This window comes from Tachypleus tridentatus, chromosome 1, assembly GCF_004210375.1.
Source record: "Tachypleus tridentatus isolate NWPU-2018 chromosome 1, ASM421037v1, whole genome shotgun sequence".
NCBI lineage: Eukaryota > Metazoa > Arthropoda > Merostomata > Xiphosura > Limulidae > Tachypleus > Tachypleus tridentatus.
Window position 1 is genome coordinate 29,074,683 of NC_134825.1, and position 17,487 is coordinate 29,092,169.

At 32.4% G+C, this 17,487-nt stretch overlaps 1 protein-coding gene across 4 annotated transcripts in view; it reads right to left on the minus strand.

Moving 5' to 3' along the window:
- LOC143244989 (synaptotagmin-1-like) overlaps window positions 1-17,487 on the minus strand; it is a 39,568-nt gene that overhangs the window by 6,639 nt on the left and 15,442 nt on the right. For 3 of the 4 annotated variants that reach the window (XM_076490672.1, XM_076490665.1, XM_076490682.1), the window contains exons 2-8: window positions 15,007-15,253; window positions 14,254-14,429; window positions 8,830-8,958; window positions 7,536-7,703; window positions 6,703-6,876; window positions 2,597-2,714; window positions 367-500 (exon numbers count right to left, since the gene is read on the minus strand). In XM_076490672.1, the coding sequence (XP_076346787.1) occupies window positions 367-500; window positions 2,597-2,714; window positions 6,703-6,876; window positions 7,536-7,703; window positions 8,830-8,958; window positions 14,254-14,429; window positions 15,007-15,229 (1,122 nt within the window). In that variant the 5' untranslated portion in view covers window positions 15,230-15,253. The remainder of the gene's footprint in view (window positions 1-366; window positions 501-2,596; window positions 2,715-6,702; window positions 6,877-7,535; window positions 7,704-8,829; window positions 8,959-14,253; window positions 14,430-15,006; window positions 15,254-17,487) is intronic. The other variant, XM_076490693.1, reaches the window with a different exon arrangement.

The following is a 17,487-nucleotide window of genomic DNA, read 5'->3' on the forward strand; positions in this document are numbered from 1 at the left end:
ATCTGGTGATAATATGAGTATAATCTGTTCCCGACATGTACAAATATACAGCATACAATTTGTTGCTGGGTATATTCACAAATTTTGAACTGATAGGTCAGATAGAAATCAGACAGTCATTTCTTAGGTTTATAATGGTATTTGACCATTCGAATCATATAAATTTTTTGTGATAAAGGGACATGAACCATGGATCCTCAAAATCACATTCTGACCATGCTCAGTCCAACCATATATAGATAGATGTATGTGTAGTATGTATGTTTTCTTTGTGTTTGAGTACAAAAAAGCAGCTGCTCAAAGACGTGAATAAAACAATTGAACGAATGAAAAACACACGTGTAAGAAAAAAAGAAGAAAACATACCTGAATTTGTTCAAATGGAACCTCGAATGTAAACGACTCATTATAATAAGGGTTAAGTGTACACTTCTTAATACTCGTCTTCTTCTTTTTGATTCTTTTTCCATTCATCATCAAAGCTATTTTCACATATGGATCTGCAAAAGTCAGTTAGAAAACGTAAGGATGTGCATTAGAATTAACAGGTGAGATATTAGCTACAACCAGAACATAGATCGTGAGATAAAGTTGAAAGTAAGGAGAGAAAACGATCAAAGTTTGTCAAGATAACACGTGTGATATTTGAATTAACATCTGAACTGTAGAAACCTTATTTCCTTCATTTGTTCAAATAATTTCAACTACTGAGTTCGATGTACTCATATCTGATCGTATTTCCTTATAAGTTCACTTATTTGCATTAAAAGATGTATTTATCCAGTTGATGAGTTTCCATTGAGATCAAATTTTGTATGTTTTATGAGTTATTTATATCTTGAAATTCTTTTAATTATTTTTAATATTCAATAATTATTCTCTTCTAGTTCGTTGTGTACATCAAAAAGTTATCTACCTTTAGTTAAATCTTTATATTGAATAAGTTTTATAACTATTGCCTTTTCTAACATTCTATCAACTGTATAATATTAGTCATTTATTTTTTCTCAGTTCCATAAATTTAATCTTCAATATATAGTCAGGTCTTTACGTATCAAGTTAGCTTCACTAATCCATTATTACTTTTACTTCAATCAGTTCGCTAACCTGGTCATGACCTTTATATTCATACAGTTTTAGATATGCTATCATTTCCTTGCATTCTAATAGTTCGTTAAAGTTTACTCACTTGTAATTACACCTAGAGGTTTATGATTAGTCAGTTCTTTCAGTTCTCATTAATGAATTCGATTTCTGCACTCATTCAATTTTCTATATACAATCAACTCTCTAAATCTATAACATCTTTGTTTGAGTATCTAGACTTACCCATTTACAAATTTTCGTTCTGCTTTCTGTGCTACGTTGATTTTTATTCATATATCCACTCAATTATTTATGCATATATTTAAACTATAAATGTCTTTATGGATTCTTAGTACTTCCAGAAACTCACGGGTACTTTTTCATTTCGCCATATTTTAAATATCTATATTTCCCTGTGCTTCATATTGAATATTCTGTTAAACTCATACAGTAACTAAATTTGAAAGTAAAAAATTAATCGTCCGATTATGACATACAGTTTCTTTAATTAATTAATTTATTTATTTTTGATTAAGGCTTCGGAATTTCGGCTCCTTAAATCGAGCCATTGTCGCTTAGAATGTATGTAACTGTTCTTTTTTTTTAATAGTATAATTCAAACCTATCACCTAACCAGTAATACAACATAAGAAAAGACCTATACTTTATACGTATTTTTTGTGATAATACATATATATATATAACTAGACGTACTTACACAATGTCCCCGAGAGTGTTCTGTTTCAAGAGTAAATAAAATCTGAATTAAAAGTAACTTTTTTTATTTTTGCAATTAAAGGTCTATACCATATTGTGTTGTAGCCTACAGAGAATATAATTCTCTTCGTTTTTTATGGCAAACGTATGTTTTACTGGCGTCACAACAACACAAATCGCAACGTTACGTGTAACCTGAGGTGACGTTATTTTAATGTCTACTGACTGTTTGTATGTTTTGAATTTCGCGCAAAGCTACTCGAGGGCTATCTGCGCTAGCCGTTCCTAATTTAGCAGTGTAAGACTAGAGAGAAGGCAGCTAATCATCACCACCCACCGTCAACTCTTGGGCTACTCTTTTACTAACGAATAGTGGTATTGACCACAACATTATAACGACCCCATGGCTGAAACGGTGAACATGTTTGGTGCGACCGGGATTCGATCCCGCGACCCTCGGATTACGAGTCGAACGCCTTAACACACTTCGCCATGCCGGGCCCATCTCCTGACTGACTGACAGGCAGTCAAAATACTATTGTATAAAATTGGGAGGATTTAATACAGGTGATCCCTCCATGAGGTCATCGGCCCCTTTTGGAAATAATACACATATAATGAGGCGTTTAACATTTACTTGATTTTTAACCTTACTTTTCTTCCAAACAATAATTTGTATATAATGTACTGTTTTATTTCCATATACATATACACTTTTGTAAAACACGACAAGTATTTTAATATTATTTAAAACATTTGTGAAAGAACACTTTTTGTAAGTACAAAGTCTAACCTGACAAACCACCAACGTCCATTTTTTTCAGATTTTTTGCCTCGAGAATTACGACTGTAAGTTTTCCAGCTGTTGGCACATAACGTAAGGAAAAGCAAATATCTCCCAACTTATTTTCCTGTAAAGAACATTTTATTAACGACTTTGTACATATTTCTGGAATTATACTTGAGATCCAACAAAAAGAAATGTACAGTTGTCTATGAACTTCCTCTATTTTTTAAGAATTGAAAGTAGAGCAAAATAAATGGTTTCATTACATAATTCCAAAACCACAGTATTAATAAACATCAGGTAAGCACTATTCTAAACCTATGTGTGTATTTTTCTGTTATTAGAAATGTTGTCTTCCAATTCCTTTATAGGCGGTTTTAACGAAAATAAGCTAAACTTATTGAATAGAATATTACTCTTATATAATTTACTGCTTTGTTCCCTTAGATGTGGCTTTAATACACGCTCCAATAAACGTTCCTTAGTAGTTGAATATTTCATGTTAATATCATTAAAATGTATTTTTTTTCTCTGGTATTTTTCTCCTTCTAAATATAGAAGATCGCCAAAGAGACTTTTGTGTGTGTCACTATAAATACATCTCTAGTATTTATTATGCGTCATATTTTAGTTTCAAACAATAAGATACTACTTAGTGTCATAAAACTGCTGTTGATTTAACATATGTATTGTAGTTGTTTAACGTTGTAATTTTAAAGGACATATTAAGATACGTGCATGAAGAATCATATATTTGCATTGCTACATAATTACATGAGGTTGAACTCTGTAGAGCAAAAGAACTATAACGTATGAGTACAGCAAGTTAAACAATAAGTTATTAAATTTATTTTACTGTCGTTTTAACAACACATTTTATTGTATTACAACATTGTTGTGTTGTCTCCCTAGTATCACATTTAACACTAAAAAGATTATGCTTACCATTTTAGGTTTAATATTCCATTATTTTTAACATCAAATGGAACACGTTTTCTTATTATTTGTTTTAACACATTATAATTAATCAAAAACTTAGTAGCCATGATTACAAATATTAGGTAAGCAAAGGTTATTGGGTATATCTTATTGTATCATTCCCAGCAACGTGTTTGAACATTAAGAAAACGTGAATTCTCAGTCCAGTACTTCAGTTCTGAGTGGATTATTAATAATAAAAGCTCATCCATACAAAAACCAGCTCTTTCTTTTTTTTTAACTTTAACTGACTTCCATTAAAACTTATTCGTAGTTCATGTACTTGTATAAAAACATTAAAATAAACACAAACACATTAGGAAAGACGTAAAGCCCAAGAGAAGTGCCTATAGTTTTGTACTTACAAAAAAGGAGCTTGTTATAAAGTTAACTATAGATGTTTGTTTATTTTTCATATTATTCTTAATTTTTCTATTGCTGTTAAATATCAAAAGTACATTAATGTAACTTTCAAAATCTATCTTTAGTTTTCCACAAGTCGTTGCCCAACGAGCTTTTCGTAGAATACCAGAATTCCTCGTCACTTAAAGTGGACGATGAGTGGCCACACACCAGCACTTAAATCATATCTTTTGAAGTATTTTACTGTATATATAAATGGTGTTTAATAGGATGTTATTATTTAATTGATGATCTTTAATACTGAACGAACGGTTTCTTTGGAAGCGACTCATGGGAAACAAAAGATTAATGTATGATGATATTTTCAAGTATTTTTGATGTTTAACCTGTTGACTGCCAAGTATTTCAGCTGCTACGGCAACTCCGAACCAAGTTCAAAATACAACTCTAATGCTTCTTAATTTTGTAACTTTTTCGTGACGCCATTTTGGATCGAGAGTGAAACAATTTATAAGTAGGTCAAATATGTGTATCGTGCTGACATCTAGCGTTGAAGTTAGGTATTATTGATAACGAATTAACTCGTCCGTGGCACTGTGTTACCGATCGGCTTGGACGAGTTAAATCGTCTACGGCACTGAACAGGTTAACCGCGATGAACAAATTAAGAAGAATGAAAAATAGAAAATCTGCAGTTAACGTGTTTTTCTAATAATTTTTAGGCCTATTGGTATCAAATATTTCGCTGATATTACGGCGTATAAACAATAATTACTAAAGCAATTAGGCTTATGAGTTAAGGACTAACCATAGGAGATCCTATGAGCTTTTAGAATATTGACCTGTATAAGAAACTGTTCGTAATTTAAAGACATACCTGGATCAGCAACACGGTTTAAGAGTATTATTCATACAACATCAAGAGTTTAGGAGCTTAAAACTTTATTCTTACATAAGTCATTAGATAAATGCTATGCAGAGAGCTAACTCTGAAAAAATTAATAATTAAACATTGTTTTCATCTCTGTATTCACCCCGTTATTATTATTACTTCCAAAAAAACAAAAATAAACACACTTATCTTTAACATTCAAAAGCAACAGGTTTACTGTCATTTGCCATACATAATTAAATCAAAATTAATTATTAAATGAAATAAAATCCAGCGTTCAAGTGAAACAAATTAGGCCAAACCGGCTGTTATACTTACAATGAGGATCATTCCAAGGCGTCAAAGGGTGTTAGGCAGTATCCGATAGTGGATGTTGTCAACCGTAGCCAAGACGGCAAGGAGTGAATTTCAAAAGCAAATTGTTTAAAAAAAGGAACAAAAACTTGAAAATCAATTGCATTATCATAGAAGTAAGCATATTGTTTCAGCAACACATCTTCTGCCAAACGTGTTTCATCCACAAACTAGGTTTAATGTTAAATCACAAAAAAGGCATGCCTGATAGGAACATAAAATCAGAAAGAAAAAAGAACACAGAATAAATGCTGAAAAAAACGAGAAATAAAACAAGCAGAAAGTTTAATCTCTAGAAACTTGCATCGAGCTTAGCAGGCATAAAGAAAACATTGAAAGAATAATAGAAAGAGAGAGATAGAAGACTAAAAGTCACCAACCTCCATATCTACATTGTGTGTTATAAAATCAACGAGTATATAAGCAGGTAATTCTACCTATAGTATCTAAAGAAATTAATGGATTTAACGTGTCTTTTACAATGGAATACTTATATTCTGAAAGAAAACTACAGAATGAATTAGTAAAAGAAAAACTTGTAACTACCGAAACACAATATTTTTTTATAAACTAGAGAAATAATACATTGTTTTAGCTATTTGATTAGGCACAATTGTAATCAAATTTATCCATACACACATTTTATTATTTCAAGCGTCTTAATCGTTTTTAAAATAATGATAATGGAGCTTTAAGAGTCTATATTATATTTTCGTTGTTACAATAGCTGCTTAGAATAATGAATGAAACATTAAGCATTTAGACCAAAGTATCGAATCTTTTCTTACGTTCAGAATAACAGAAAAATGAATGACGCATTAGAGCTTTAAAACAATTGTAAACAGTAAACAACAAGTAGATTTAAGATCACATTTCATGTCATGATTTATTCATAAGTATTTATTAACATAGATACTGAAACATTTGTCTCAGAAATGTTTAGTGTTTTAACTCTTGGTCCTATTTGTGATTTAAATTGTAGATGTGTTTCGTATAAAATTCGGCACAAAGCTAAACGAGGGCTATCTACATTCGCCGTCTCTAAATGGGTAGTGAAAAACTAGAGGAGACGCAGCTAGTCATCACCACCCACCGCCAACTCTTGGGCTACTCTTTTATAAACGAATAGTGGGATTCACCGTCACATTATAACGTCCAACAACTGAAATGGGAATCTGAACACGCAACCCTCAGATTGCAACTCACCGTCCTGTCCACCTGGCCATGACAGCCTGAATTGTAAATAATGACAAGATTGCGTAATTTTGTGTTGATTTTGTTGACCGTTCGTTCTCGTATGTCTGATATGTCTCGTTTAATTGTTTGTAATTGTATTTCAGACGAGGGTGCTTATAAACATCTATTAAATTCATTTTAGATGCAATGTCAAATAAAAATAGAAACATATCTTATGTGTTAAGATTGAATTTTGAGATTATTTTTGGCATCTAAATGTAAATTTCATCAAGGAACTGAACCCTGTACAGACTTTTTTAATGAACAATACAACTCAAGAACAATCTACCTGTCCTTGCTCCCCCTCGACGCTAGTAAGATCTCGCCATTCTTCGATGGTCTGGGCTAAGTCTAGTGTGTTTAGAGGTAGTTTGACTTCTCCTATTTGGTCGTGCTTCGAGAAACGATCAAAGTCAAAGATGGCGAATACCAGAGTTTTAGAAGTAATTTCAGAGTAAGGTATCTGGCGAGAAAAAAATCGTGTTACGTTTTTACATATATTATACTATTTAAAATTTTCAGTTTAGATGGCATGCATAGACTAAACGGCCGCGTCATGGAACAGTTCAGGAACAGTCATTCCAATTTAGAGCTAAAGATCAGAGTAAACGTTTCGGCTTTAAACTGAATAAAGTGTCTGTAGCTGAAAGTGCAGATCCTTTTCAAGGACAAGGACGTTGAACCTCTTATCATCAGCCCGTAAGTTTGTTATTAGGTTCAACTTATTTAACTCTTTCAGTGAGGTTTTTTTAGGTATGCTTTGGAATGAAGTTATGAAAATTTCTTAAAGTGTCCCTTACATAACATAAAATGAGAAATATACATAAAGTGCTTATTACTTCACTTAAAAAAATAAACCTCTTAATCGCACAAAATAATCAAAATAAATTATCATTACCATGAACACTATCAAGACAGTTCGAAACATTTACAAAAATTAAATTCAGCAATTTATAACTTGAAGAAAAATCAATTACTGCTCAATACATATTATAAACAAATTTCTGAGGAGGGGGAAATATAATTAAAGAGATATTAATAGGTAGAATTGTACTTTGTTATTTATAGCTCAATGATCAAATAAGTTTACGTTTATTTACAATATATTTCGAGTATATTTACCTTAAAGTTGAAGGTCTCGTTAAACACAGGATTTAGTGTCTTTCTGTGAACTTTAGTTTCGTATTTCTTCTTCTTGTCTGGCAGCATATACACTTTGACATAAGGATCCGATGTGCCTGACATATCCATTCCTGGAAGATCTTCTGCTTGAATTACTGTCACTGCTAACTATACGTAAAAATAAGATCGGCTAAATACGGGTCAAGCAGTAGTTTGTGAACTGTCATTTCGTCGCTACATAACGGATAGAAATACAAAATAATATCATTATCTACTATTGATATGACCTTATAACTTAGTTTGAAACTAACTTTGGGTTGGAATAGAAAACAACGCCCTTATCTACTACTGATATCACTTTATAAATTAGTTTCAAACTAACTCTAAATTAAACTAGCCTAAAGTTTAAAGCAACTACAAAAATGCAGCTTTATTGCACATTAATATGTGTTATTATAATAAAAGGTGTATCGCTGTTAGAGTTTAGAGGTGCAGCTTTGCTTGAATTTTGTTTTTGAATAATATTGCATGTCCTTTTGTGTATTTATTTTTTACTATGACTGTACGCCTTATCCTTGCTTGTTTTTTTTTAAGACTGGCTCTTATTACTGTCGGTTTGGGAGATATAGGTGGCGACGTGTAACTTGTTAAAATCCATGAAATAAAACACAAAATAAAAGTTTATCACACTCGCGCTTCGAACATTTGATAAATTCGAGTTCATAATTTGCCTTTACGTACAGTTATTTCGCAGAACACCAATATATTTTCATGTAAGCTGTACTATTAAGTTCATTTACAAGCAAAATCGATCATTGGAACTTTGCCAAAACGTTTCTGAGGGAGAAAGAAAGAGACGCAAAGAGACAAAAGTTTATGCGAGAAAATCTATTGTTTTTAGTGTCGATCGTACAGCGAGTCGAATATTTATTGCACTTGTTGTCAATAATAGTTTCTTCCCTTATTACAGAGACTGCTACCCCGCCAACAAGAAACTTTGATGTCATCTACGTCGACGTCGCTTAACCTTTTCGATACTCGGGAACGGGCCCTCCCTATGGCTAAGTTTACATAGAAATAAAATCAACCATCGATCAGAGAATACAGGAAATAGAGGTTCTTACTCATGTTTCTTTACATTTGAAGATATGTAATTAATTAATTACAAAAGTAGTTTTTACCGCAAAAAACAAAGTCTACGCGTAAAGATTTTTTTCAGTTTGATGCGTAATTAAACGATATTCAGAATAATAGAAACAATCAGTTGTTAGTTGTAATTACAAGCACCACTTACGTTACTGGTATTAAAGTCATAATCTAGCTTGTACTGAAGGCGACCTAATTTCACCTCAGACTTAGCACTTCCTTCTTCTCCTTCATTATCCTCCATATTGTCTTGTAATTCTTCCATATCCGGTTGTACCTATAAATATCAGAGGGTCTTCTTTTAATATATACAGATCTCCCCCAAGTCTGGTTGTACTTACGTATACTTGGGATTCGTTATGAAAAGTCTGTGGTTCTTCCATATACTCCTGAGAAAAATAAATAATCATTAATCAAACTTTAATAATTAATTCTGTTAAAATTATGAATTTAATATCTAAATATCTTAATTCATCCATGTTCAACTGTATTTACGAATAACAGCACTTAATCACCGACATTTTGGATTTTTCATAATCATATAATCAAGAGTATATATTTATGAATATAGATTTTTACAAAACATTTTCTGTTTTGAGCTGACTTGTGTAAATTATAAATCATTGTTATAAAGATTTAGAGCATATCCATACCCAGTTTTACTTGCGAACATTGTACTCTGTCCATATTCAAGTGTAAGTGTAAACATTTGATATTTGTTGAAGTACAGATTGTAGCTCATATATTCCCTTTGTACCTGTGAGCACTAATAATTTATATTATAAACACTGTAGCGCTCAGTATCGACCTGTTAAGTGCTAGGCTTTTACTGTCTAAAGTTTGTAATTCTTTTATCGATATATCACCAACATATAACTGTGGTTTTAGTGTATATAACAGTAAATTAGGTCTTAGTAAAGTAGTTCGTGTTAATAGTCACTTTATATTTTTCACTTGTATATTACATATGTTTTGCAAAGGCTGATAGTGTTTCTATAGGCAAACGGCATTACCAAGGTTCTATATGCGGACGGTGATACTAAGGTTCTATAGGCAGACGCTGTTCCCAGGCATATCATGTAGATTTTACAAGGATAGACAGTGTTTGTACAGGCGGATGGTCTTACTAAGGATAGTTCTTATACACCAGATAGTTTCTATAGATGGATATTTAAATGAGATGATGAAATCATCGTAGGGGCTTTAGCAAGTTTCAAAATATGATAACTTCACCAACATTGTAGTCTAGCTTTAATTATGTGTCCCAAAACTTACAAGTATAACCATAATTTTAACAAGAAAGCTATTTACATATGTCAGTTTTTATCACGCGTGATATCTTAATCTACCTATTATTTGAACAAGGTGTAGATCTTTCACAGCGTGGATCTTTTTTACGATTATGCATCGCTTTATGTGTAAAACACTTTGCTAATTCGTTAGTTCGATAGTTTTCACTTCTCCAGTTGATATACATCTGATATTTAGTTTTTAAAAAAAATTAGGTGAAATAGTTAGCTTAATGAGATTTTAAGTGTCGATTTAATATACATTTAATGCACTTACTAAAGTTTGGCTTCATCATTTATTTAATTTACATGAGATACGTTTTGCATTTCCTTACGTTTTATATGTCTATATGTTTTTCAGTAATTCATTTCTATAATAAATACACTGTTGATATGTATTTGCTTATTTAAATATTTAAATTACATGCAATTAGTTTAACGTTTAGCTTTATAAGTTAATTAGTTTTCTTAAATAATAAAGGATCTACCTAAATCGTTAAGTTCAACCATTACTCATCCTATCTGTCATCTGTGTATAAACGAAAGCATTACTTGTTTTAGCCTTAGGCAAATATGTTGCTTGGTTTCACCCAAGGGTGAAGCTTTCTCAATTTCTCAACTTGCCATCAACAGTAATCGGATATAAAGATGATAAATCTGTGTTAAACGTTTTGTTTTTCGAAATCATAAAAATATCACTTAGCGAGCTTATATGTATAAAGTTTCAGTTAGCAAAAAACAAGTACTAGACAAAGATTTGTGAAAAAAAAATATATATACAGAAAGATAACAAAGTAATGACTAAACATAACTATTTACTTAAATTCTTTAATCCAACAAGTTCTACATTGTTACGTATTAAAATTTCAAATAGCCTAAATCTGAGCTAAATTGTAATTTAGATTTATAGCTTAAATAAAATGTCGATATGTATCTAATTTACGATATTTGCCAACAAGACTGATCCACACAGTTTCTATCTTAATACAAAAGTATTTTAATATACAAATAGTAACACAATTAATAATAACGGGTACAAAAAGTAATAACCTACGAACAAAGGTTTTACAAACTTTCAAACAATTTAGGTCTTCATTCTATTCTGGAATTTCTTTTATGTCTTATCGAAGGTTCACAATGATCAAGTTAATTTCAAGTAGATGTAGCTACAATTCACTTAACAGGGAGCTAGCTAGCTCTGTATTCTTCTTTCTTCGCCAATCACATTTCGAGTATTTCGTCACTAAATTTATATTATGTCTTCGTAAAAGTACTAATGTCTGATGTGAATTTGTTGAAATTAAATGGTTTGCAATATTTTATATTTATAAACGTTCCCAGTCAAATATCTGAAATTTCCATTTTATAAGTGTTCATTACAATTATAGCTTCCGAAGTTTATAGTACACAAGCTATAGCAAACCAATAAAAAATATAGGGTCTTAGCGCGTTGCATTGGTTACATTTATATATGTGACGAGAATTACAGAAATTTCAGCCTGCACAACAATACTGATGATAAACACACATATTACTCTTTCTTACACTTGAGAATCTTCTACAACTCTAGTGAATAGGCGGAGGTTTCGTAATTCGACTTTAACAGTATAAGTTATGTACATATCTATATATGACTAAAAGAAATATCATATATTAAAATATATATGTGATAGAAAATCCGTCACAAGACAAAGATGTCGGAAAATATCTAGAGAAAGGTAAAAATAATAACAGTTAAACATAGCTATTGAAGTCGCTATTCCGACTTCTGAGGGTCGCGGGTTCGCATGCCCGTCGCGCCATACATGCTCGCCCTTTCAGCCGTGGGGGCGTTATAATTTGACGGTCAATCCCACTATTCGTTGGTAAAAGAATAGCCTAAAAGTTAGTGATGAGTGGTGATGACTAGCTGCCTTCCCTCTAATCTTACACTACTACATTAGGAACGGCTAGCGCAGATAGCCCTCGTGTAGCTTTGCGCGAAATTCTAAACAAAGTATGTGAATTGTAAAAGTGAAAACAACAGAACTAATGAATTAGCGAAATGGTTTATACATGAAGTGTTAAAAGCTGTCTTATTAAAATAGTGGCTTTACTTCTACGTTTTAGGACACATAATTAAACCTTGACGACAATGATGATGATACAATCACATACTGGAACACGTTGAGACAACCTAAGATGAACTTATCATCGTATTTAACCATCGGTGTACAGAAAACTCCTTTCCCGTAGAAGTAATATCCTTAGTAAAACTATCCGCCTATCGAAACACCCTATGACTTTGTAAGACATGCGCAGTATACCTTGTAACAATATTGACTATAAAGTAACTATCAACATGTGTAAAATGAAATACGTTGCTAAGAACTCATTTTATGTTATACACAAAATCACAATTATATGGATAGAAGAAAAGCATAAGAATATATTTAATCCATAAAGCCAAAGTCTGTTTATTTTGTTTTTAATTTCGCGCAAAGCTACATAAGGGCTATCTGCGCTAGCCGTCCCTAATTCAGCGCTGTAAAACTAGAGGGAAGGCACCTAGTCATCACCACCCACCACCAACTCTTGGGCTACTACTCTTTTACCAACGATTAGTAGGATTGACCGGCACATTATACCGCCCCCACGGCTAAAAGGCGAGCATGTTTGGTCCGACCGGGATTCGAGCCCGCGACCCTCGGATTACGAGTCGAATGCTTTAACACGCTAGGCCGTGTCGGCCCTCAAAGCCAAACTAGTGAATCATGTTTATAAAGTGAAACATTAGTATTGTATTTAAATCATTGCATATTTAGAAATGTTATCACGAAAATCCAGATAATAATTTTATGTGTAATTAAATATAAACTTTGACGCCGTATTCAAATCGTTGATCAACACCACCCTCTGGTGGTTAGCTCGCAAACCATCTGCGCGTTCATCATACTAAAGTGCCCTCTGGTGAACCTTTAGAGACGTCACTGTTCTCTTTTTTCTTATTACGTAAGAGTTATTATAGTCCTCAGGTGCGCTATCTTTTGTACATTACGTAAAAATTAGGTAGTTTTCAGGTGTATATACCACGTAATAGTTATGTAACCCCCAGGCGGCATCGTTTGATATTCACTCAACCCTGAAACGGTGACTCTCCACTGAAACGGCATCCTATAGGCACAGTAGTATTATAATAACTAGTTTCATCCTTATCCTTACATAAACATAAGACTTAGGTATATTCTTTGATAAGCATCAGTTGTCCCTTAACATGGTTTTATCCCCATTATACAAAAATATAAGTTATTTCTCATAGTATAAAATCAGTTTGTACATGTACCCTTAGTAAAATAGTTTATTCAACTTTAGTTTTAACTTTATATTTTGAGATTTCTATAAACAAGCTTCAGTTTCTTCTTCATACGTACGCAACTGCTTATAAATGAATTTTTTAATAAGATCTTTTACTCACATTCGTGTATTTAATCCAAAACTTATTTGATTTATTGGAGCAAGTTTATGACTCCTCGCCTTAGAAGTCGTCATAAGGCTTAACGAGCAAGATAAACTATATAGTTATAAATTCGCGTCTTAAGTGCACAGCGTTGAGCATGTTTAAAGTCAAACATCGGTAATGTTGAAAACTCATATTTTTTTAATAAACCTAACGTTGTGTTAAATAACAGAGATTTCAAAAAGTAACAAATGTGTCTCAAAACGCATTCAGAGCTACTTTTTTAAACTTTTTAAATTGTAACTGTACGTTCCTATTGTTCATTAATCCTGACGATGACTCCTGAAAGCGGGTCGAGAACTTATCCAAATCAATAAATAAAAGCAGTATTGGATTAAATATATGAATGTTGTGAAATACAAGTTTTCATTTGTTTATTCTTATTTAAAACTACACATATTACAATAGGATGACTCATCAAACTTTAGCATCACCCTTCCATTGTTTAAAACTACACATATTACAATAGGATGACTCATCAAACTTTAGCATCTCTTGATGACGAGAAACCCTCTTGAAATAAAAATGTCTCTCAGAACGACTGGTTCTTCATCTTCTTCAGGTTAACCTCAAGATGACCTAGGAAGGTCAAAACGTTGTTCTCTCCTTATCAATAAAAGTGTTAATACCCATACTAGCCGTTCTAAGATACAAAACTTTAGCATCACCCTTCCATTGTTTAAAACTACACATATTACATTAGAATGACTCAAACTTTAGTATCACCTTTCCATTATTATTTAAAACTACACATTACAAAAGGTGACTCATCAAACTTTAGCATCACCTTTTCCTTGTACGCATTTCCTAACAGATGCACACTTTTGAAGTCTACTGCGCCTTTCAACCCTTTCTTTCCGTCTTTCTTCCGCCTCCTACACCAACGTCTTAGACAGCAGTAACAGATACAGAGAAACAGAAGAGCGATTCCAATCAAGATAAGAATAATGACGTATGCTGAAACTATAGATAATAAACAGATACAGAAGATTATATTTTACGCATGTTCTAAAACATTTATAAGATGCAGAAAATTATAGCTAATGTATTCACAGTATTAGATGAACTCTGGTTTATCTTAATAAAAAAAAAGTGTTAACAAGAAATTAATATGAATGTCTATATAATTACAGTGTAATTTAATGGTAACGAGGAAAATGACATTATTTATATAAGAAAGAAGGAATTTATTAGTGCTCGAATAGGTGCAATATAAGACATCGATAATGCTGTGTATCATTTTTAAAAAATATTTAGTTCAACATACTAATAAGAAAATCCAGTGGTATCAAACATGATCCATAAATAGTTAATAAGAGTAACTTTATTAATGTCAGAGTAGATCTGATTCATGGTGTTAAAAGGCTGTTTTAAATTGTTAAGGAAAATTGAGCTCTAGATATTAAAAATAAAGTTTAGTGGTGTCGAAATACTCTGGAAAGATCTGGTTCACCTTAATAAAAAAGGTGTTTAGTGGTATAATATATAGCTTTATGTACTCAGAAAACGTTTATGCACAAATCTGGTTATTCACACTCACGGTGTGTCTTATCCATTATCTCATGAAACAATTTTTGGCCAAAATTTTCCTCCGGAGCAGTAGTGATGTTAGATCCCACTGTCGTTGCTCCGGAAACGCTGGCAATCCCGGGTGGAGCACTTGCAACGCCCGTGTTACTAGCCATGGTAACCGTTCCGGATTCTCCTGGAGCGTATTTCCGTAATCTCAGAAGCAGCTCGTCTATATTTCTAGGCGGCATCATTCTTACGAGCACTTAAAGTTGTGCCTAAAATAATAATTGTAATAAATGTGCATAAGTGCAACTTGTTTTTAAGATTTCACTTTTTACACTTGATAATCTAAAAGAAATATCTCCATTTCTTGTTACGTTCTATTAATTAAAGCAGGAATATGAAATTGATGCTCATATACTTTAAATACTATCTATTTAATATTATGTTGTAAACTGCTTTCAGATAGTTAAGTCCCACACTGGTACAGTTTTACAAACTTACAAAGACTATTAAAGCCATTATCTGGTATGGACTAAATATTTTATCGACAATTTATGAAGAGCGAATGCATTTTCAGTTGATATTGGTGCACTTCATTTATTCCCTCGCTGGTACAAGGGTAAGTCTATGGATTTACAACGCTAAAATCAGGGGTTCGATTTCCCTCGGTGGACTCGTCAGAGAGCCCAATGTAGCTTTGCTATAAGAAAACACATATATGGATAGTTAATCTAAAACACAAACCAGGCTTAATAGATAAAACGTGGCTTTAGTTGAAGAGACTATACTTCTATGATAGATAGTGAGATTTGACCGTTACTATAGCTATACTGCACACGTGACCCAAAGTGGGAGAGCGTTTTCGTGACAATGGTTCTCAAACTAGGAACTCTTGGACTTACGGTCAGATGAAGCTGACCACTGTATCATGCTGTCTTCTTCTTGTAAAGCTGGTGTTTTTTATATTTAAAGTTATGTGTGATTGTCGACGTTCCGATATGACTCAATGTTTAAAAACCTGTGAAATAATGACCACCTTTATAACCTACCAAATAGCATGTAAAAAAATAACTCGAGCAATCGTCAGCTACTTAGGAACAGTACATCATAAGTAACATACATTTTTGTACTGAAATACAGAAACACTTTATACGCCTTACCTCAGACTTATAATTATGAAAAATTTTAAATTTTTGCTGTTACTTTCAAAATCACAAAACATTAAATATATTCTACTTATAACTGAATACCAATACATTCTGTGACAGTGTCTGGAATGATAAATGTGCATTACAACTTATAGTTGCTAATCTTAAACTGCTAATGTAGTACAAAACTACAACTTATAATGACCAATATTAGACTGGTAAGATAATATTTAAACCACAACTCATTGTTACTAATCTTAAACTGGTAAGATAATATTTAAACCACAACTCATTGTTACTAATCTTAAACTGGTAAGATAATATTTAAACCACAACTCACTGAGCTGGTAGAATAATATTTAAACAACAGCTCACTCAATGTTACTAGTTTTGATTAGATATGATAAACATTTAAAGTTAACTGGTTGTTACAAATAATATGCTGACAGGATAAAATTTAAAACCAAATTAAAATCATATCAGTAAGTTGTTTTTTGTACATGATTTTCGTAAGAGTCTATTACTGAAAACAAAAGTTAAAAATCCTCTGTTAATCCAACACCATTGATTAAAACTTATAAATTTTAGATGTGTAAAAGTTCTTCTCAGAGTACGGAGATATCAGTTGAATTTCAATTTTCCTTTTCATAATGTTTAGACAACTTAATGCAAATATTAATTTTTCTGTTTGTCTGTCCTCAGATAATTATTCAAAGCTACTCAATGGTTATTTGCGCTAACCGTCCATAATTTTGATCTGACAGACTAAAAAAGAATGTAATTTGCCAACAGCTTCCACCGCTTATCCTTGGGCTATTCCAGTGTGACAGGAAGAGTGATATTTTACTGTCGCACTTATAACAAACGCACGGTTTTAAGGTGCAGAATAAAGTTATGAGAAACCCAGAACTTATAGTTCCACAAGTTAACCGCACCACGCTTGCCCTCGGATATTGAAGAGATAAAGCTTAAGCTGCTACGGGTCTAGCCTTACTAATGAATTTTCTTATTGATCGAAAAGCTTTCCAAGTCGTTGGTGTGGTAAGCATGTAAGAGATCTTAAGTGAAATCCAACCTGCAGTGACTAACAGGAATGTGAATTATAACACCTGCAATTTAATGTTCTCTTTATTTCGTAACCACACAGAAGAGCCAGACCACGTGAGAAACGAAACAGACTTCAACTACTGGCTATGATCTAGTCATATTTGAGGTTAATCATGCGCAAAGATAGATCATTATTTACCAATGAAGATATAACATTTTAGCGCAACGGAACGTAGTTGCATACAGTCATAAGTACGATATGGAAAAAAGTTGAAAATAACATTGATCATCTTGAGTGTTTCTGAGTAGAG